The sequence below is a fragment of the Misgurnus anguillicaudatus genome, chromosome 14 (assembly GCF_027580225.2).
Source record: "Misgurnus anguillicaudatus chromosome 14, ASM2758022v2, whole genome shotgun sequence".
Taxonomy (NCBI): Eukaryota; Metazoa; Chordata; class Actinopteri; order Cypriniformes; family Cobitidae; genus Misgurnus; species Misgurnus anguillicaudatus.
Genome location: NC_073350.2, coordinates 15,986,662 through 16,009,295, shown reverse-complemented (window position 1 = coordinate 16,009,295; position 22,634 = coordinate 15,986,662). Strand labels below are relative to the sequence as shown.

The following is a 22,634-nucleotide window of genomic DNA, read 5'->3' as shown; positions in this document are numbered from 1 at the left end:
ATTTTTAACACCTGCTTGTGGATAATAAATACACACTTCTTTACACACTGGGGATGATCCTGTGTAGTATCGCTGTTCTACCACTAGATTCTTTGCGTACGCATGCTTCGAGGTGTGCGTATATTTACACACATTTCTACGTATAAGTGCAATTTGATAAATTCCACACTTCGCGTAAAACTGTTTCTACGCACACTTTTGTTCGTACGCACGCTTGATAAATGAGGCCCCTGGTCCTCGAGTACCCCTTCCAGAAAGTTATAGATGTCTCCTTATCTAACACACCTGATTTTAATCAACAGCTTGTTAGGGAGACATGTTATCCACTCTGGAAGGAGACTGATTAGTTGAATCAGGTGTTTTAAATGAGGAGACATCTAAAACTTTCTGGAAGGGGGTACTCGAGGACCATGATTGGGAAACACTACTCTATAGGTACTCCAGATTAACATCAGATACGCAGAAACAGTATGTGCTATGGACACTTTAAAGTTTTTAAAGAGTTATTTTTTTCTTTATTAAGAGAAGATTTGTCTTTAAAAGAGAATTCAATAGAAAAATGAAAATCTTTTATTGATTTCTGAGTGTGACTCTATAACCACTCTGGAAATGAGTTTACAACCTTACTGTCAAGCAAAGTAATGTGAAACAATGATCTCTTTCTAACCGCATTTCTAATCGAAGTGACCTATGTCTTGAAGGGCAACTTCTTCATTAGATTCTGCAGACTCACAGATTACTTTTTGAATGCTAGTCTAAATCAAATTTCAGTAAGAATATAATATACAGTGGAGAAAGCGTAATATGTCTGATGACAGTGAAAAAATATCAGGAATATTAGTCTGTAAAAGAAATTCAGGGAACTTACTGGTTTTTGGGACTTCTTGAGAAGATGGATTTCCACCTGGGTTTAGAGTCACCCCAAAGGTCTTATTCCCAAAAGGGGCATCACATGGATCCACATACAAGAGAGATCCACCAAACCCCAGCTGTTCTAGGAGAGAGAGCTGTGGAGACAAAAAATGAACAAGCTCCTATTACAAAGCAAACAATCAAACTCCTAACAAACCACAATGTAGTGTGAAATAGACATGCAGTATGTGGGGTCTGACAGGGCTGAGGCAATTGTGAAAATCTGGGGTATATTAATGCATTTATGCATTTGGCAAACACTTATATCCAAAGCACCTAACAAAGCTATTGGACATAACAAGATTGAGCATGAACAGGGGACAATGCAAGAATCAATATGGCCATTCTAGTGACAGAAGTCCCGCCTTCCAGTTAAAGTTAAAAAAACAATCATCAATCAAACAGACTGATGATTCTCTGTGGGGAGGGGCTCTGTACAGATTCACATGAGATGCTTGCCAGCCTGTGCGCAGTCGCTGAAACGACTTCGAAAATGGTGGTTTTAGCGCAATTTAAGGCCAAGAAACAAAAGTTAAGGTACACCTAATGTCACTTTAAATTGTTGGTCAGTAATATGCAATTTCGTTTTTCTTTATTCTTTACACATTACGGCTACATTCATGGCGAAAACTGGTTAATTCATACCAGTGTTGTGTTAATCCAGACACAGGTTGAGATAATTTGGCATCTCAAACTTGCATGTTTTTGACCTGTGGATAAAAAACCAAAGTACCCGGAGTAAACCCACGCCGACACATGGAGAACATGCAAACTCCACATAGAAAGGCCACCTGACCCTTACGAAACAAAAATATATTGCAGTATATTGGAAAATATCATGTAATATATTAGGCAACATATTCCCATATATGGGATTTAATATTGATATTTTCCAATATATTGAAATATATGCATAAAACATACATGTATATATGATACAAAATATATTACATTCAAGAACAAAAAGGGCACTATATTTTTTACATGTAATAGTTTGTCTTTATGCTTTGATATATTGCAATATATGCATAGACCATACATGTATATATGAGACAAAATATATTGCATTCAAGAACAAAAAGGGCACTATATTTTTTACATGTAATAGATTGTCTTCATATCCTGTGATATATTGCAATATATGCATAGACCATACAGGTACTGTATATATGAGACAAAATATATTGCATTCAAGAACAAAAAGGGCACTATATTTTTTACATGTAATAGTTTGTCTCTATATGCTTTAATATATTGCTATATATGCATAGACCATACATGTATATATGAGACAAAATATATTGCAATCAAGAACAAAAAGGGCACTATATTTTTTTCATGTTATAGTTTGTCTTTATATGCTTTGATATATTGCAATATATGCATAAACCATACATGTATATATGAGACAAAATATATTGCAATCAAGAACAGAAAGGGCACTGTATTTTTTACATGTAATAGTTTGTCTTTATATGCTTTGATATATTGCAATATATGCATGAAACATACATTTATATATGATACAAAATATATTGCAATCAAGAACAAAAAGGGCACTATATTTTTTACATGTAATAGTTTGTCTCTATATGCTTTAATATATTGCTATATATGCATAGACCATACATGTATATATGAGACAAAATATATTGCAATCAAGAACAAAAAGGGCACTATATTTTTTTCATGTTATAGTTTGTCTTTATATGCTTTGATATATTGCAATATATGCATAAACCATACATGTATATATGAGACAAAATATATTGCAATCAAGAACAGAAAGGGCACTGTATTTTTTACATGTAATAGTTTGTCTTTATATGCTTTGATATATTGCAATATATGCATGAAACATGCATTTATATATGATACAAAATATATTGCAATCAAGAACAAAAAGGGCACTATATATATATATATATATATATATATATATATATAAAATGCTCGAGTAGGAAGCTGAGATTCAGGCGCGAAGAGAGGACAGGATGCGTAACAGACACCAGCAACAAGGAGGCTGATAGATAGGTCCTGACCTATGATCCTGACCCACACTCCTAATCAGTAGGTGGCGGTAATGCCACTAAAAGTTGTTTGCCAACTGCCAGTAAAACTCAAGAAGAAGAGGAAGAAGGCTGATGTCAGACGGCTCCAAGGAAACTTCAAGTTTTAAAAGGTATATAAGTTTTCAGAGCTGGTGCTTTTCAGTTTTTATTGCATCTCTGAGAGATTTTTGTGAACAACTTGTTGTTCTGCTCCACAGATGCTGTTTTAAAACAGTTTCCTATAAGGCCAAGGAAGCTGATGTCAGAAAATCTATCAACAGTAGAATCTGCGAGCTAATGGCATTAAGACACCAGGTGAAGAGCAAAAGCATGGGTATGTAAGTGGTTTACATCAGTGAAGAACCAATGTGGACTCCTAACCAGGATAATGGACTGTTCTTTTGGCAATTTTTTTTTTTTTTTTTGCTTTTTCACGGTTCCCAAAACTTTTTGAAAGTTTGTTTATTATTTATTTGTTTATTATTGTCTGTGCATTTTGTTTATTGATATTGTCTTTATTGATATTGTCTTTATATTGTATAATAGCACTGCTGAAAGTTTGAAATGGACATTGGTAATTTAAGTTGCTTTAATTTATATTTTGTATATTTTTTGTTTAATGGCACTCTTTTAAAATGTAATTTATGTAAATGCAATGCAACACATTTATGTAATGTAATGTAAAGCCAATCACATTTCCTTTGACTGACCATATGCAAAACCTCTTGTGGTTTTAATAGGCCTATAGAGCTCTGTACCTCAAATTGGGTTTAGTATCTGTGCCTGATTAAAAGAAAATAAAGGTGGCTTTTGATAGATTACCCATCAGTCTGTGTTAATATGTGGTGTAAATGTTTGTATATTGCAGGTTGCATATTTAAGTATTTATATATTTTAGATGTTTCATGTACATATACTGTATATATCCCAAATATATTCATACATTGTATGTGCATGTTCTCATATATGTACACATATTGTGCATACATTTACAATAAATATGTACATATATTTCCATCTAATTTTAAATGTATGCAAAATGTATTCCACAATATATCAAACACATATCTACATATATATTTCCATATAGTTGTACATATATTTGAAATATATTCTACCATATAGTAAACATACATGTGACACTATATCTATACATATATTGTTAATACATGTTCCCATATATGCACATATATTTCACATATTTTCCATCTAATTTTACATATATGAAAAATGTATTCCACAAGATATCGAACACATATCTACATATATATTTCCATATAGTTGTACATATATTTGAAATATATTCTACCATATAGTAAACATACATGTGACACTATATCTGTACATATATTTTTAATACATATTCCCATATATGCACATATATTTCCCATCTTATTTTACATATATTTAAAATGTATTCCACAATATATCGAACACATATCTACATATATTTCATGTATATTTCCATATAATTTTACATATATAAACACATATTATATCCATGTACAATATATTGAAAGTGGCAATAATTTGTATATTTTGCAATATGCTGCAATATATTACACATATATAGAATATATGTACCATCAATATATTATTCCATGTATTGCCAATGTGTAATATATTGGAAAATGGAAAGTAAAATAATATATTGCAATATATTACAATATATTTCAAGTAATATATTGGTAAATATATTTTCCTTTCGTAAGGGGACCTACCCGGGGCTCGAACCAGGGACTTGCTGTGAGGCAACAGTGCTACCCACTGAATCGAAATATGGTATTTAATTATGATTTTAGCACACAAGAAATATCTGTCTTTCCCCATTCACTTGGATAGGACTTAAAGGGACACTCCACTTTTTTTGAAACTAGGCAAATTTTCCAGCTCCCTAGAGTTAAACATTAGAATTTTACTGTTTTGGAATTTATGCAGCCGATCTCCGGGTCTGGCGCTACCACTTTTAGCATAGCTTAGCATAATCCATTGAATTTGATTAGACCATTAGCATTACGCTAAAAATAACAAAGGAGTTTCGATATTTTTCCTATTTAAAACTTGACTCTTCTATAGTTACATCGTGTACTAAGACTGACGGAAAATTAAAAGTTGTGATTTTCTAGCAGGGGCATTGCACAAGATATCGGGCCCTATGCATAGGCAGTCCTGATGGGCCCCCATGCCCCACCCCCATAATATATTCCAAACTTTTTAAGGGCCCTCTCTTCCTTTGGGGCCCTGGTAATCAGTACTGGTTTTATCCTCAGTCCGACGCCCCTGTTTTCTAGGCAGATATGGTTAGGAACTATACTCTCATTCTGGCGTAATAATCAAGGACTTTGCTGCCCTAACATGGCTGCAGGAGGGGCAATGATATTACGCACTGCCCAAAAATAGTCCCCTTGGTTACTTTGAATAGCAGGGGAATATATTCAGGTGCTGCGTAATATCATTGCCCCTGCTGCAGCCATGTTACAGCAGCAAAGTCCTTGATTATTATGCTGGGATGAGAGTTTTCAATAGGAAAAATATCGAAACTCTTCGGTTACTTTTTTTAACGCGATGCTAATGGTCTAATCAGATTCAATGGATTATGCTTAACTATATCGGCTGAATGGATTCCAAAATGGTAAAAATCAAATGTTTAACTCTAAGGGAGCTTGAGTGTCAAGGGTTTTGGATTAAATAAAAAATAAAACAGAAATATTACAATAAGATAAATTATACACAAATGTTTGAAATAATTGGGCCTTTTTTATTTAAATTGAGCTTTTTACTCTAATTGTTATTCTAACAATATAATGCATAAAATAAACATCACAGTATACAGTATCTATGTACTGTGTATTCATTGTAATTCTCCAAGAAATAACATGCAATTGAAATAGTCTGTAAGGTTAGGGAGCATATTGAGTTCAATGTTCCCTCCGGATCACACGTGGGAGGAAAAAAGCCCAATAACAACACTAATTAATGAATATCTCATGTCATCCCAGTGCACAGTATGTGTGTTTCAAATGAGAACACTGGGAACACAGCTTTGTGCTTTCAACAGCTAAGCCAAATCAACTAAACCACAATGTCGTTCTCTACTTGTTACTTCTATATAACATCAAAAACACAACATAATATTTTAAATATAACATAAGACTATAACAAAGTTAGTTTAAATGTATTTTTATTATATTACTTTGGTCCTGCAGAGAAACATCCTTAAGACCCTCTAGATATATCTTCTGGCACAAATCATATAGATTCTGAAGATACAAGCAGCTGCATGACACTACTGTCACGCTACATTTAAGCATTTAGCTATTTCGACACATTTGGTCACACTTCAAAGTCCCTACATCTAGTCAACAATACAATTTTGACTGCTAATGACATGAATACCACAGTGGCGAGACAACTGTGCTCATCGTGTCAGCCATGCCGGCAGTTAAGACTGTGTGTCAAACAGACGGGCACATTTGGTGTGATGGCACATGCACCGCTGGGTGTTGTGTGACTGAACCTCCCTCGCACCTGACACCAACATGAAAGCCAGCCAGAACCTTCTCCACAGGATGAAGATAAACAGGCTTGTAATAAGTTGAAAATTAGACTTGGAACCGATTGTCTTACAGCATGGGAGTTGTTCTCAGATTGAAATCAACACCTTGTTGGTTTTGTTGTTGTGATGAATGATCACGGGTCACCATGGCTAATGGTTAAAAGTTAAATGTCAACAAAAGCAACACCTTGTCCTTCGCAGAAACACAGAAGAGTGCAACTAAACATACAGCACTTGACATTTACTTACTGGCTCCAATACAAACATGCTCTCATGAAGGATGAGGCGAAATTTAGTGACTCACATATGGAGTGCTATTTTAATGAGAAATCGTTGGGTGCATTTTGAATGAACTTCAACAATAATGACTTATGATTGCAGACTTGGCAAATAAAATCTCAGTTTATAATGTGTTGAGATCTATACCGAAACTCAGTGTGCATTTTGAGAGTACATACTGTATTTGAGATTTCTGCATCTTTTTAACAACAATAATAAGTATTTACACTTTAGACAACAAAGTCAAAACATGGTCCCAAGTTGTCATTAGGGCAGTACCCTTTGAAAAGCTCCTAATATGTACCATTTAGGTAGAGATATGTATACATTTGGTATCAAATGTGTACCTTTGAGGTACAAATATGAACTCTTTGGGCCCTATCATACACCCAGCGCAATGCGGCGCAATGCATAACACAAGTGTCTTTTGCTAGTTTCAACCTGTTGCAATTATAATTTTTACATTTAGTGCCATGTTGTTTAAATAGCAAATGCATTTACGCCCAATTTTGCGCACATGGGCGTTCTGGTCTGATAACGAGGTGTTCAGGCGCATTGCTTGCGCGTTGCTATTTTGAGGCAACTAAAATAGACTACACCATTGGCCAACTAAAACCTAGTCTAAAGTTTATGTTTTTTTATTTAATGAGCGTGTTAGAAATATGCGCCTATAAAAGGGACAACAATGTGGGTTTGCTTATCACACACACATGGATGCCCAGCCATGCAAAAAAGCTTTTAAATATGAAAAATAAAAGAAGTCAAATGTAAAGATTATTATTGAGTCTCTTGGACATAAATGAGGATCGATTATGAGACGTTAGAAGGCATAAAGAGCTGCTTCACCTGTAGCCTCATAAATGCTTTGCTTTAAACAAAAGCATTCAATTTTAAATGTTTTTTTTTTAAAACGGCAGCCCGCAGATTTATTGTATATGATGACTCTGTACTTGTGGATATGATGAGATGAGAAACATTTTTAAGTAATGCTTTTAAAAAAAAACATGGCGCTGTCTGAGTGCTGAAACGGCTCTCCGCACGTTTGTAAATTCTTTATCTCTTGTTTGTATTTTTAGATTACAAACCTTTTCTTGCATATTCGCAAATTATTTTATGAGATTACAATGATTATGTAGGATATCAATACATTTACAGCCATTAAAAGCCTGCTATTTTTACTTCCATGACTGAAGAAAACGGCTTGTAGCCCCTTATGGAACGGCTGAAATTCCACAAGAGGGCGTATTTGTTCCTCAGACGTTGCACAATAAACGTGACATCCAAATATATTCATTATAAATCGTGAATGAAAAGTGAGATTCGAACGAATATCCATTAGTGAACTTATTGTATACACTATTTATATCGTAATTCGGTCAGAAACGTCAAAATTGTGAGATGAACAAATCATTCTGGATTAAAAGGCTTGGATATTCCATTTCCTTGGACTTTTGGGGATTTATGAACAATTTGTTTTGGACAATTTCACGAGTAAATATCCTAAATCGGCGCCGCCCGGTTCAAGTAACTAACAACTAGATTACAGTTTTATGACTGCTAAAAATCATCTTATGCTTTGTGTGTGCGCTTAATGGAATCCCGAAAGTCTAAGCTTTACAACGATGTGCCGCATGACCGTATATATTTTGAAAATGTAATGCTTCAAAGTTACAATGACATTTATTCAGCCTCACGTGCAAGGGAGAGGGTGTACCGTGTACGGCACAGTGTTCCTTATCAGGTTAAAGGTTTTAATAAAAAATAAAATACATAATAATTTCAATACAAATAAAAGCAACACAAATTTTTTATATTAATCTTAAACTGGTGGTCTTTCTCCTTCGCTTAGTTTTTCAGTTTAGAAATTCCACTTTCTAAATAGGGAATAGGCGCCAGTCGCAACTGGCTTTTAAAGGAAATGAGAGCTGAGACTCTCATTGGTTTATTGCACCTTACGCCCAAAACACACCCATTACTCATTAGGAAAATAGGAATAACCCTTTAAGGCCGTGCGCTTGGCCCATAAACCATTTTTCCCATCCTTAAATTAGCAAAAGTGGGTTTGGACACGCCTGTTAAGACGTACACTTTAGACAATGCACTTAGATCATTAAAATATGATCCTTTAGGTGCAAATGTATACTTCTTGAAAGGGTACCACCCTTTTTCTAAGAGAAACTATGAAAGGGATAGTTCACCCAAAAATGAAAATTCTGTCATCATTTTCTCACTCTTATGTTGTTACAAACCTGTATAAACTTCTTTGTTCTGATGAACACGAAGGAAGATATTGAGAAATGTTTGTAACCAAACTGTTTGTGGACCCCATTTACTTCCATAGTTCTTCTTTTTTCCTACTATAAAACTAAATGGGGTCCACAAACACAAACGTTCCTGCAAATCATTCATTTAAGTCTCTGTTAAGGTCTTGCCAATGATTTCGAGGCTACACAAGAAAATACAGTGTCCTACCCATTTAAAAGTCCAAGACTGAATATCAGCATTTTTAAAACCCAGGTACCTCAGAAATGGTTATGGTATGCTGTTTGTTATGATTTTCGCATGCAGCAAAGCATAAAATCGTGAGTAATAATTCTTGTTTTACTGTGAAGGGAGATGCAAACAAGTAGCCTATAAACCTTTCAAAATCGCATAAAATTGTTTGTCTCGAAACTGAGCAAAATGTTGCTTGTCGAATTTGCTTTATTATCTACATTGGGCCTGTGCTAACAGGGTGGGACGGTGTATTGCGACAAAGATGCTAGGTCTCAGATCAAACGTGCCATCATTCTGTGGGCTTAATTGTCTGAGGAGAAGCAGTCAAAAAGCTTGATCCTCACAGACTAAGCATAATCACTCACTTTAAAGAAAATCAATAACTCTTCCCAAACAAATGATAGCTGAAAGTGCCTGGCACAGGGCTGGAATACAAATCAAGTGTAGTAGTCCCAAAGGTCAGCATTACCTTTACCATAAAGGGATAACAGCTGGTACTATGGTGATCAAATGTGATCATGAAATGATTGAGTTTTACTATAGGATGTATGGTTCCTGTGAACGTACACAATTATTCATACAAATAGCATAAATAATTGATTCATTTCTGAAAAGGCTAATAGTAATTATGGATTTGTTTCCTTGAACTCAAATAACAGGACAAATGAATAATTTTACTAAACAGAAAGTGTTTCTTATTTGTGTTAGAATTGCAATTGTATCTAGGGTATGTGTTTTAAAAAGGAATATATTTGCATTCATTTTGTTCTTTGGTTAAGCTACCGGTATTCAGATTTGTGCATTCAACCGCACACTTACATAGGGTCCAAAATTGCATTCACTATTAACTATTGAATATTTCTATACAGAATTCACTGTTGAACTGTATGCTATGAATCTTTAGTGTATTGCGTTCCCATTTACATAAAAAAATAAAAATCAGTGAATGACAGGAGAAAAAAAATCATCTTATAAGTCATACATGTAGCATCGAAAGTTTTAAATGGTTATTATGTCTATCCTTGAGGATAAAATGTACATTGAATACAGAAATGTAAAGCCAGACAATGGCCCATATTATTGGTACTGCATTTATGAGGCATTTATATTAATCACAAATCTACTGAATAGCTAAAGTCTTATGAAATATAAAAGCATACTTTTTAACCACATCCACCATTATGTTCATTAAAAAGTATAAAATGATACAATAAAGATGTTTCTGAATGGGTCAGGGTTCGTACTATATTTACTATAGGAAGAACATCTTATTGAAAGCATGAAGGACATTGAGACAACAAACCAGCAGGTTTCTTTCCGTCAAGACACTAGTTACATCATTCATCAGTGTTTACCCACTTATAAATGTCAGGGACAGAGATGTCAATTACTCTAATGACAGAAAGCAGCTAAATCAATCAAACGCCTCCGTTTAAAGTAAATGCCGGATATGGGTTTACATTGTAAATAATGGTAAAATAATTAGACTTGAGATGTATACTCAATGTTATCACATGTAACAAATCTCAAACTGCTGCACATCTATTTCATTACAAAAAAAGACTTATATTAAATTTAAGTTTAATTTAACAGATTAAATGTCAGTCATAATTAAAGCAACTTTAATGATCATGGTTATTTGTTGGTCTAATGAGATTCTAATTTCATCATTAATGTACGATTAGCTGTATGAATGGATTTTAACTAATTTCACATTACAATGTCACGCACTTGTACAAAAAAGTACAAAAGTGATTATTTTGTGACATCTAAGCAAGTAAATTTTTATATTGTTATTTGTTTTTACATTATTTTCAACAATAATGACTTATGATTGCAGACTTGGCAAATAAAATCTCAGTTTATAATGCAGTATTGAGATCTGTAGTGAAACTCAGTGTTCATTTTAAGATGACATACTGTATTTGAGATTTCTGGGTCTTTTTAACAACAATAAGTATTTACACTTTCAGACAACAAGGTCAAATTACATACCTATAGTCATGTAATTTTTTGATTCTTTTCGTGATACTGTCACGAATGTCCGCATTTTTTAGTGATCGTATCACAAATTTCTGTTTACGTGTCATTGTCATGGATTGGTTACTCAACAGTTTTGTCCTATTTTCTTACCATTGTCATTTGGGTTTAGGGTTAGATTTACATAAAATGACATCCTAACCCAACTCTAACGCCAGGCGACAATGTTTTAAAAATCAGAAAATATAAAAAATAAATCAGAAAAAAATATTATAAACGAATACTTAAAAGTTACATCCTAATGCAAACACCAAATTTAACCCTAAACCGAAGCGACAATGGTTTGAAAATAAGAAAAAGTAGTTGAGTAACCAATACGTGAGAATGACACATAAACAGAAATTTGTGATACGATCATGAAAAAACGCGGAAATTCGTGACAGTTTCACGTAAAAGAAAAAAAATTACGTGACTATAGGTACCCATTTAAACTAATTTCTTACACTACAATGTCACGCACTTGTACAAAAAAGTACAAAAGTGATTAAGTACATTTTTATACTGTTATTTGTTGTTTTACATTTGCCAAATGCTTTTATCCAAAGTCTCTTTGCATTATCAGTTTGTGTCTTCCTGGGATTTGAATTCATGACCTTGGTGTTGCTATAACGTCATGCTTAACCAATTTACTGTATCCCTGTACACTGATAAAATAAAACACTGGTTGCATTTCATGATTGAATCAAATTTTCTTAAAATGAAATTCATGTTCATTAAGGATAAATTTCATTTAAAGAAAACTTAATTCAATCACGTGCAACCAATGTCCTTTTTTTCAGTGTACATAAGCAATAATACAATTCACAAACACAATGTACAGTAAGTGACATCAAAACAATCTAGTGGGATTTTATCCATATTTACAAGGCGGCTAAATCTGATTAATTCATACGGCCACATTTGTACATTTTGCTCTCGCCCCTTTGATGTTGGGGTTAGGGGAGGGGTTTCATGTTGCTTTATTCTAATAATCATACATTTTTGTACGATTTTCATTGTATGAAATCATAAGAATAAGCCAACTTGTAAATATGTACACAATCCGCTGAGATCAGGCTGCTAATACGAGTACTGTAAAAGTTCAAGTTTTTTAAATTTACCTTGTAAATCAAAGGTGCTTGTCCGAGTTTCAGTAGTGCAATTTTATTGGTCACATTCGTACTGGTTTGGACACGTCTCAGATCTTCTGGGTTTCCATACTGAACATCCACAACTTCTGCCTAAAAAGGGGGTAATACATTTATTAAATAATTGACTTTTAAAACATCTCCGCCATTGTTTTGAACACTCTCACCGTCTGTGTCTAAGGAAACAATCCTCTGATTTGTAACTTTGTTACCCCATAAAGTTTGTTGTCACACAGATAGCATAGCAAGAAAACAAAGTCTCTGGTTCTGTGTGAACGCGGGACGAGTGCATGTATTAGTTCCCATCCCATAAATCACATGCCAACATTGCACTGATGTCAAAGCCCTGAAGGAATTCAAGGCAGATTCCCAGCAGCCAGGGGGCCAAGGCACTGATTCGTCATTTAGTTTGTACTATTACACCAAAATCCGGTTTCGTGAGTTTAGGGAAAGCGGCTGATGAGGGCTGATGAGGTGGGGGTCAAATGAAATGCTTTTTAAGGCACGGAGAAACACCAAATGGAAATGCATTACCTGAACTCAATTTATTTAACATTAGGCCGAGGGGAAATGAAACAGATTCCGGGCAGGGAAGTGCATGTCGCTGGTATCAAGAAACCAGGAGACGACTAAAAGATTTATCACTATTGCCTACATTTGCATTATAAAGGTGTTCAGTCAATGCCCAAAGAAGATGAATAAAATTGGGAATGGAAGGGAGTTGTACTGAGAGGCTGTCATTAAGGTAATGAAATTATCGAGGGCATGCGTTGTGGAGACTCCACATTGTCCCTTTAGACAAATAGCGTCTCCTTTCACAGGTCATCTCACTGCGGGCAGCTAGAGAAAAATAACAATTGCTTCACATCTAATGTGACTAAAGAGCAGAGAGAAATGCCCCCCTGGTAATTAAACGTTATATTTTAAAGAAGAATGTTAAATAGAGTATCAGAAAATCTGCAATATTACAATCCAGAAGCGTGGAGACACGTCATTTCAAATTATCTGAATATTTGTTGTGTAAAATATTGTGTCAACTAATATTTGTCAGTTGAATTAACTAAAACAATTAAGGCAACCAGGTAACACATTAAGCATCAAAGCATCTTGATATTTCCAACAGATTTAAAACATCTGTTTCTGTGTATGTAATATAACTTTTGGTAAATATACATGAACGTAGTTTTGCTTACACACCAGTTTCATCTTTCTTATGGAGTTGCAGATGTATTACATCACCTTAGCACTGTATTTCATTATATACCAAAATCAATGTTAAATGAATACAAATGGCCACTCTTAACAGTACAGCAAGTATCAAAGAAAACCAAATTTCATGAAGTGTACATAACCAAACCATTGGGATGGGGGTAAAGGAAGTTCTCACTACACATTAAATCTTCAAAACTGTCTACTATTTGAAAGGGTGGTTCAATGGTATTTCATGCATTCTGACTTATTAAAGGGATAGTCTACTCATTTTCAATATTAAAATATGTTATTACCTTAACTAAGAATTGTTGATACATCCCTCTATCATCTGTGTGCGTGCACGTAAGTGCTGGAGCGCGCTGCGACGCTTCGATAGCATTTAGCTTAGCCCCATTCATTCAATGGTACCATTTAGAGATAAAGTTAGAAGTGACCAAACACATCAACGTTTTTCCTATTTAAGACGAGTAGTTATACGAGCAAGTTTGGTGGTACAAAATAAAAACGTAGCGCTCTTCCAAGCGGATTTAAAAGAGGAACTATATTTTATGGCGTAATAGCACTTATGGGAGTACTTAGACTCGGCATAGCAAAACCCTCCCTCTCCCATTATGAGAGGGAGAAGGGGAGCAGACTTTTCAGGTGAGTCGAAGTTCTCCCCAAAGTGCTATTACGCCATAAAATATAGTTCCTCTTTTAAATCCACTTAGAAAAGCGCTATGTTTTATTTTGTACCACCAAACTTGCTCGTATAACTACTCGTCTTAAATAGGAAAAACGTTGATGTGTTTGGTCACTTCTAACTTTATCTCTAAATGGTACCATTGAATGAATGCTATCGAAGTGTCGCAGCGCGCTCCAGCGCTTACGTGCACGCACACAGATGATAGAGGGATGTATCAACAATTCTTAGTTAAGGTAATAACATATTTTAATATTGAAAATGAGTAGACTATTCCTTTAACACAGTTATAAAGTTGTTTCTTCATGCTAAACTTAGGCAAAGTGTCAAAAAAGCATTTGGGCGCGTTACAGAGTATTTCTGTGCCGAATGCACTTCGCCAGGGTCCGTACAAGTTTCTGAAAGTTTTTCGGAAATAGGCGCATGCATATTATATAAATGACACGAACATGTAGTGAATCATAAGTTAAACAGTGTTGTATAGTGTGGCATGACTCGTACTCGCTCCTCCAGCGGTAGTAACTCCTCCTTCAAAATTTTTTCGAACGTTATAGGAAAGAATCAGTAAAGCTGATCTTTCTATTATAAATCTGATTAAACTAAAGACTCTTCTGAGATATAAAGGATGTAATACTACTCTATAGGTACTCCAGATTAACATCAGAAATGCAGAAACGTGTGTTATGGGAGCTTTAAAACAACAGCCATATGGATTTTCAAAATTGAAACAATATATGGTTCTTTTTGATCCAATCTGATCTTTAATTTAAAGCAAGTCCGCCTACAGTAAGTGACCCCAGTGACCCACAAAGACCATGTGGCAGTACTGCAAAGAAAAAGAGTAACTTTAAGTTTCGTTGCCTGACATATCATTCCTCTTATTACAGTAAAAAGGCACCTGATCAACACTAATATGGTGTGAAGAGAAGAAGCCGTGGAGAAGAGAGGATTTAACTCATTAAAACGAATTACCCTCGGGAGTCCCTCAAATGTGTTACTGACCTGAGGTAATGCCTGCACAGAAATAGGCACAAGCTATCTCATTACCTGCCTGGGTTTGTTGTGTTTGAATTTTTTAATCTTTAAATGATTTGGCCATTTGAGTTGGTGATAAATGCTGAGGGCCATAATGACACTTCAAGATTGCTGCTCAGAAATGTTTGAACCAAATAAACATGGAAATGTTTTTTTTTTACTTTGTACAGTACAAGATTACTTTTTGTTTTTATAATTTACAATTGAAAACCTCAGATGCAAAAGGCGCCAAACAACACCTCTTTCAAAAATTAGATGATAGTTTTTACTGAATGCTCTGAAGGCACATATTATACATTTGTCAAATACATTTGCTTAGCTTTGGTCTCAGCCCATACATATTTATATAGGATGTCTCATGAATATTCTCAAGCATCAGATTTTTTTAAAAAGCCCTTGAAGCCAATTTTTTTATCTTACTATAACCATTATTTTTAGAGGATTTAAAAATATTTCCTATAGAACTATTTACATTTTTTAGATTATCATTATCAAAAATTATCATTACCGCAACATGATATTACATTAAATATATGCATTTACAAACTCATGTTTCGGTAATGAGAACTAAAAAGTTGTTTAGGTACTATGACAAACAAAATTTCAACTTTTATCTGGAGAGAATAAATAAGACCTGCTTACCTGCTAGACATCTTCTAATTCACAGTCACAGTCAATTATGTCCCTTACAACAATTTTTTTAAATGTTAGTTCATTGAGGGCTTAAACAATGATTGAAAATTGTTGCGGAGGATGAGAAAATTTACATTTATATTCCTTATTATTGTCTCTACATCTACCAATGATCACCAAATACCACATGTTTCTTTACTGTATAACATGAACTGAAGCTTTTTATTTTTTAGATTTTTTAATTATAAATATTTGTAAGTCAAAGAACCAAAATCCAGTCATGGGCACGTTGCGGTAATGACAAATTTCCCATTAAATGTGGAAAAAATAAAAAAATTGGTTTGTATGATGTCATTTGAAATCATGTGCAAAATAGTACACTAAGAGATGTTTGTAACTGTAGGCTTTTTATTTTGATACTCTTACTTTGCATTTACTTTTTTTATCAAAATGTTTTATGACACCTCATAAGTCTAATTTCGCGAGAATCACCCATATAGGTTTCTCCATGTTTTTGTCTATTTTTAAACAATGTTCGCTTGTAGTTGGGGTTAGAATTGAGGTTTGGGTTAGGAGGTCATTTTATGTAACAAAAAGTATTACTAACCCCAGACCCAAGCAAAAATAGTAAAAAACTGAAACCAATACATAAAACGACATGAAAAGATCTGCCGTATTAAGTGAACCGGAAGGCGTATACATATATATACTGGCTTTTGCATTCATAATTGGAATTTGGCTTACAATCATTACAATGGCCTGAACCATCATTGTGTCTCCAGTGGGAAAGAAGGTGAATTTTTAAGCCCAGCTGTGAAGCACAGAGTTTGCCTAGTGACCTGAGCACAGCTGAAGATTCGCCTCAGCACAAGATCCCCAGGCGTTTCATCCATCAAGAGAGTCATATTTGTTTTTCCCCACTGATTTTAAGACACTGCAAATGCACTTTAATTTACATCTGAGCCTTGACTATGCGCAGCGTTATGATAGATGACTTTGACCCACCTTACGGAGGACGACATCAAAGACAGACTGTTACTAACCGCGGTAACTTTTTACTACACTTGTTCAGAGACCAGCATCTGGTTTGAAAGGGAAAATGGCATTGCGGCTTCCTCCGACATTTTCCTGTTTCCTTCAGAGACAGAAAGTATAACCTCTAAAATAGATGGAGAATATATCACACGTGTGTGAAATGGGTTCAGTCTTGCATAATGGATTTGTTTTAACCTTCCAGTGGGAGGAAGTGTTCAGGGCTGTGGAAGTGAGCGTGTGTTTGCATGATTTTTAATAGACTAATTTAGCAATAGCTGCCGACAGCACATGACTTAATCTGAGGTGCAGTCAACAATTTAAAGTCAATTAAATTTTGATCTTTATCTGAAATCACTCCCTATTTACTACACAGTACACACTATAAACAGAAAAAATGATCCCTAGCTTTCAGTATGATGTTACCAGTTCAAGGTCATGATAACCAAAGAGTGAATATTAGCACCATATTGGTACCAAATGTATTCATATCTGTATGCTTTTTTAAAGAGTACTGCCCCAGTGATAGCTTTTAGATCACTTTTATACATACAGTGTAGGGTGTAAGCTTTTTTTGTAGTATTGTCCAAAAGCAGAAAGCGGAAAATATGATTATCCTAAAATTAAAACACCACCCATAACTCAGGATTATATGAAAAAATTATATTGTACTAATTAGAAACTTAATATGGTTAATATAAATAATAAAAATGGGTACATGTTGCCATCAGATTGTGACATTTGTGATCTGTAATTCTTTACTGTCCTACTGTATATACAAAGACTGTAAAAAGATAGGTGAAAAAAATTGAAGCCAAAAAATGGTCGCTGACATTCAGATTCTACGCAGAGGTGCACGGGGCAAAACCTAACGCGGGGTTAATTGTAACACAGACCATTTACATTGTTGCACAGGATTGAGCAATTTGTTTTTCCCGTAATGTTTTCACGCTGCCAAATGATGGTCTCCAGCAAATGTATGGAAATGTATAATGTTTTTCCAGAGAGTTATTGATGAACGAGTGTTTTGGTGGCATGTAAGTACAATTTTTCATCATATGTTTTTTTTTTCAGTTTCTGAGTTGGGTGTGTACGTTTCCAAAACCAATGTTATGTCATATTTATCCGTGTCTTGTTATCTAAAACATAGCATCGTTTTGAAATATGTCTGCAGCTCTTAGCAACTTTTTTGGTAGGCTTGAAAATATATCAACTAACCATATAAAAACAGCTAATATTGGTGAATTCTTGCCGTTGTTTTAAATAGGCTACACACTAATGATTGCTGGCTGCCAACAAAATAAATGTGCCTGTCTTATCAAAAATTGTGTGTCTAAATTTTTGTTAATATCTTTAATGTTGAGTGAATAAGGTCAGTTTCATTATCTCAGAATTTGATTTTGAGACCACCTATGGGGTAAGTTGTAACGTTTGCACTTCTGTCATGTTTGGTGTAATTGTCCAAGAATGGTAACAAACTTCAAATGGTCATTTGTAGCAGAGATGTGTGTGTGTTGCTGGTGTAAAAATAATATTATTAATTAAAATATATTAGTTATATTATAATTAATCAAACTCAGATATTTTTTAATGATTGAGCCAAAACCAAAAAAGCGTTAGGTTGTGCCCAGCTCTCACCCTATGATTGTGAAGTTGTCAGGACTCTGCCATAAAGGTCTTGTTTTATATTTATGTTTTATCGCGATGGCAGGGTTCTGACAGTCTCTCGTTTCATGTGGAGGCTCATGGCCTTGTATATTGGGTCATGTGTTTCTGGCGTCTCGTTCCAAGTCCCCGCCCCCTTGTTCTCCTTGTTAATTATTCATTATTGGTTATCCCTCTCACCTGGGTTGCCCTCGTTTAGTTCCCCTATAGACCCCTTCAAAGTTTGTAAACATTGAATGACTATCGGGTGCGCGCGCAGCATGGGGTCAAACTGTTCAAACCATCCAGGCTTTATAATGTAATCTAACAGGGCTGAAAAATGATGACTTACCTCAAATGAAGTGAGCGCAAGCCTCTTTGATATTTGTATTGTCCCAGTCTGCATGTTAATTGCTTGCAGCTGCAGATGTTGTATTTTTTTTGTTTTTGAGATTCTGCATGAATCGCAAAAACTTAACGGAAGACCTGGTGCGATTTTCACAGCCCAAAACGTAAGTAGGCATTTTTGACGATACCGAATAATACGCAACTCTATCTGCTGTAATGACTTTTCTGACCCTGACATGCGCAGTGGAAACTGCCTGTGACGTGAACCGTGAAGGGGTCTATTTAATCTCCTCTTGTCTTGTGCTGGTTCATTGTGTTCATATGTGTCTTGTTTTGCTGTCTTCATTCAGTTAAATGTTTTCATTAGAGTCTAGTTTATCATGTCAAGTCAGTGTTTGTAAAAGATCATGTTGTATGTAGTTTTGCCCCCACGTAGGCTTTTGTTTTCATGTTTTAAGTAATAAATGTTCTATGTTCAACTCCGCGATATCGTCTGCGCTTGGGTTCTCTTGTCCTTCGTCCCAAACCCTGACAGAAGTGGGGCCATGGTTTCAAGGCCCCGTCCATTAAAAAGGGGTGTCATCACACTCCTTTTTAATAGCATTTAATAATCAACTTAAACCAAACTTATTAGAAACTTAAGTATATCAACATGATCAGAAATAACAGAAATCATCAGGGGTGTCATGCACCAATTTAAGGGGGCACAGTGTGCACAGCTCACAGAAATTTGTGCATACACAGATATCAAACAAAATATATTATATAGAGCTCTCAGTCTTTTCCATGACACTTACATTTCTAACAATCTGAGTGCCCCGCCTCCAAAATAAAAGTGTTGACTAACTTTTATATCAAATACTATTCAATCGGAATAATGACATATTGGCGTCATATTTACATCTGAAATGGCATTTTTTGTTTATTTGCGTTTTGTTGAATGACTTGTTTAATTGTGTCATTAATGCATTTTACACATCAACTGCATTATCCTATAAAATTTATGTAATTTTAAATCCATAAAGTATATAAACAACGACAATGGCATAAGCTATAGCCACGTGATTGATTTTAATGTTCAATAATGATTTTAAAAATATGTTTAGATACAATTATTAGAGGAACAGATTTTTGCATTAAATTTTACCTCATATGTGAGCATGTGTGATTCCGCGGTGAACTCTGGTGAACTTTGGGGTTGTACCAAGATAAATCTAGAAATCTCTACTATATAACTGTGAGACGGTCACATTTTAAACCATACATTTTCTACACAGAGGAGGTTAACTGCACATTACCGTACTGTGGTTTGGAAATGTTGTGAGCATTTCTTACACGTTTTAATTCCTCAGATAGCAAAATGCGGCAGCAACAGCAAAGCTTGTGAGCGCGCTCAGATCCTGATGACATTTGACTGCAGCGCCTGCCGCCAGAATAAAGTAATGTAACATGATCAAAACCTTATCAAAACGGCAAAAATCTCTGAAAAGTGACAAGGATGCAGCACAGAATTGATAATATTTTGCATATTAAACAGATTAAAAGAAACGAACAGATTAATGGACGCTTATTTGATTTTGAGGTTGCATGCAAAATCCACTTGGCTCAAAAAACCGAGGGGGCAAGTGCCCTCTCAGTTTGAATGGGCATGACGCCTCTGGAAATCATCATTGGGAAAAGTGTATTTGACGTGTTCCATTCATGTAGGGAGTTTATGACCTATACTGCAGTCAGCCACCAGGGGGGAAATGTTTTGATTTCACTTTTCAGGATGTCTGTGTCAAAACTTGCTATATATAATAAGTATAAGCAAGTGTCAACATAATGGTGCTTAAAAGGACACTCCAATTTTTGAAAACATACTAATCTGCCAGCTCCCCTAGAGCTGATTTTTACCGTTTTGGAATCCATTCGGCCAATCTCCAGGTCTGGTGGTACCACTTTTAGCATAGCTTAGCATAATCCATTGAATCTGATTAGACCATTAGCTTTGCGCTCAAATATAACCAAAGAGTTTTGATATTTTTCCAATTTAAAACTTGACTCTTCTGTATTTACATTGTGACGGAAAATGAAAAGTTGTGATTTTCTAGGCCGATATGGCTAGGAACTATACTCTCATTCCGACGTAATAATTCTGGCTGCAGGAGGCGCAATGATATTACATAATATAGTTAAAAATAGTCCCCTGTATGACGTTAAAAAGTGGACAAAAGTCTGCAAGCATGTGAATCAAGCGTGCATGCAAATTACAGCAGCACGAGCACAGTGACAAAGCTTGCACGTAAAATAGAAACCTGCAGAAATCGCAAATCCCACAGTCGAACACAAAAACCAAGACTGTGCGCGTAAATAAACACTTGCAAGGGGAATAACAAACCCTCGAGTACAAGTAGTTTGCTCACGCGCAGCCGATCTGCTCGCGCGAGCTACGATTCTACACGCGCGAGAATATGATTCTACACGCGCGCAAATCAGTTTATCACTCAGGGCGCGGGGCACCACGACTTTGTGACATCAAATGCCATTGGCCCCTGCTACTACTGTTGTGATTGGCTGTTGCTGTTGCTGCCGCCTCAAGTGTTTAAATCTTTTTTACAGTATATGCTTATGCTTAAAACGTATTGAGATAATATTTCTTTCCAAACAGCTTTATAAGTATAATACATGTTTTATAATCATAATCTAGTCAATTTAATAGTCAGGCTTGAGGATTCACATTAGTTGTTCAAACGTAAAACGAGAGGATAAGGAAGAACGGCTGAGCACCACTAGACTAACAGTCCATAATAATTGATTGAACAATAATAATTGAACAGGATTACTAATTATTTACTTTGATTAAGGGAAGTTAAAATTGTTAACATAAGACTTGTTACTTGTTACAAATTACAATTATTTGAATGCAATATAATGAATGCAATATACTCTTAAAATAGACAAATTAGGATTTTTTTTACATCATGTTCAAAAATAATAATTATAAAACGGGCATTTTTGGTCGTTCATTCTGAATCTGACAGAGTGGTTGAAAAATATATATCGTCAATTAAAAGAAAATGCTTCCCTGATTTGATCAGTGCAGTTAATAATTTAAGTAGTTGCAGAAATTTGTATTTTCTACAATTTTAAAAACTTGCGTCTCATTACAGCTTTTACTACAAAGCAAAAATACAAAGTAATTTTGCCTCCAAATTGTAGTGATTAACCAATATGAACAATATATTAAACATGATTATAAATATGAAAATATAATGAAAATATGATTAAAGACTGTGGTGTTTATTTTCATAAATTAACATTCCTCTAATTTATACATAAACATTTATTTCGTGCAACTGTTGAAGTGTGGATCAAATATGTTTGGAAGCATGCTTAAATTTACCTGCCAGCGTTTTTAAAAGAGTTGCCACCCAGCTTTAGTTTAATGCCTTCCAGAAAATTTTTCTTCTTTAAATATATAAACATCAAATATATGAAATGAAAGAACAGACCCTCTGCTTTCAAACAAACAAAAAATATGTTTCATCCTGAATGCATCAGTGTTTAAGTTGGGTAAGCATTTTCTTTTAATTGACGATATATAT

General features: G+C 34.8%; 1 protein-coding gene and 1 long non-coding RNA gene across 2 annotated transcripts in view; one reads left to right on the top strand and one right to left on the bottom strand.

The window, feature by feature from the left end:
* Window positions 1–22,634, bottom strand: part of LOC129427212 (inactive N-acetylated-alpha-linked acidic dipeptidase-like protein 2) — a 329,030-nt gene that overhangs the window by 154,446 nt on the left and 151,950 nt on the right. The window contains exons 4-5 of the mRNA XM_073875958.1: window positions 12,435–12,554; window positions 869–1,007 (exon numbers count right to left, since the gene is read on the bottom strand). Coding sequence (XP_073732059.1) covers window positions 869–1,007; window positions 12,435–12,554 — 259 coding nt within the window. The remainder of the gene's footprint in view (window positions 1–868; window positions 1,008–12,434; window positions 12,555–22,634) is intronic.
* On the top strand, window positions 2,212–3,784 carry LOC141369549 (uncharacterized). The gene is made up of 2 exons (XR_012373347.1): window positions 2,212–3,094; window positions 3,182–3,784. It is a non-coding gene; the product is annotated as an uncharacterized lncRNA (long non-coding RNA).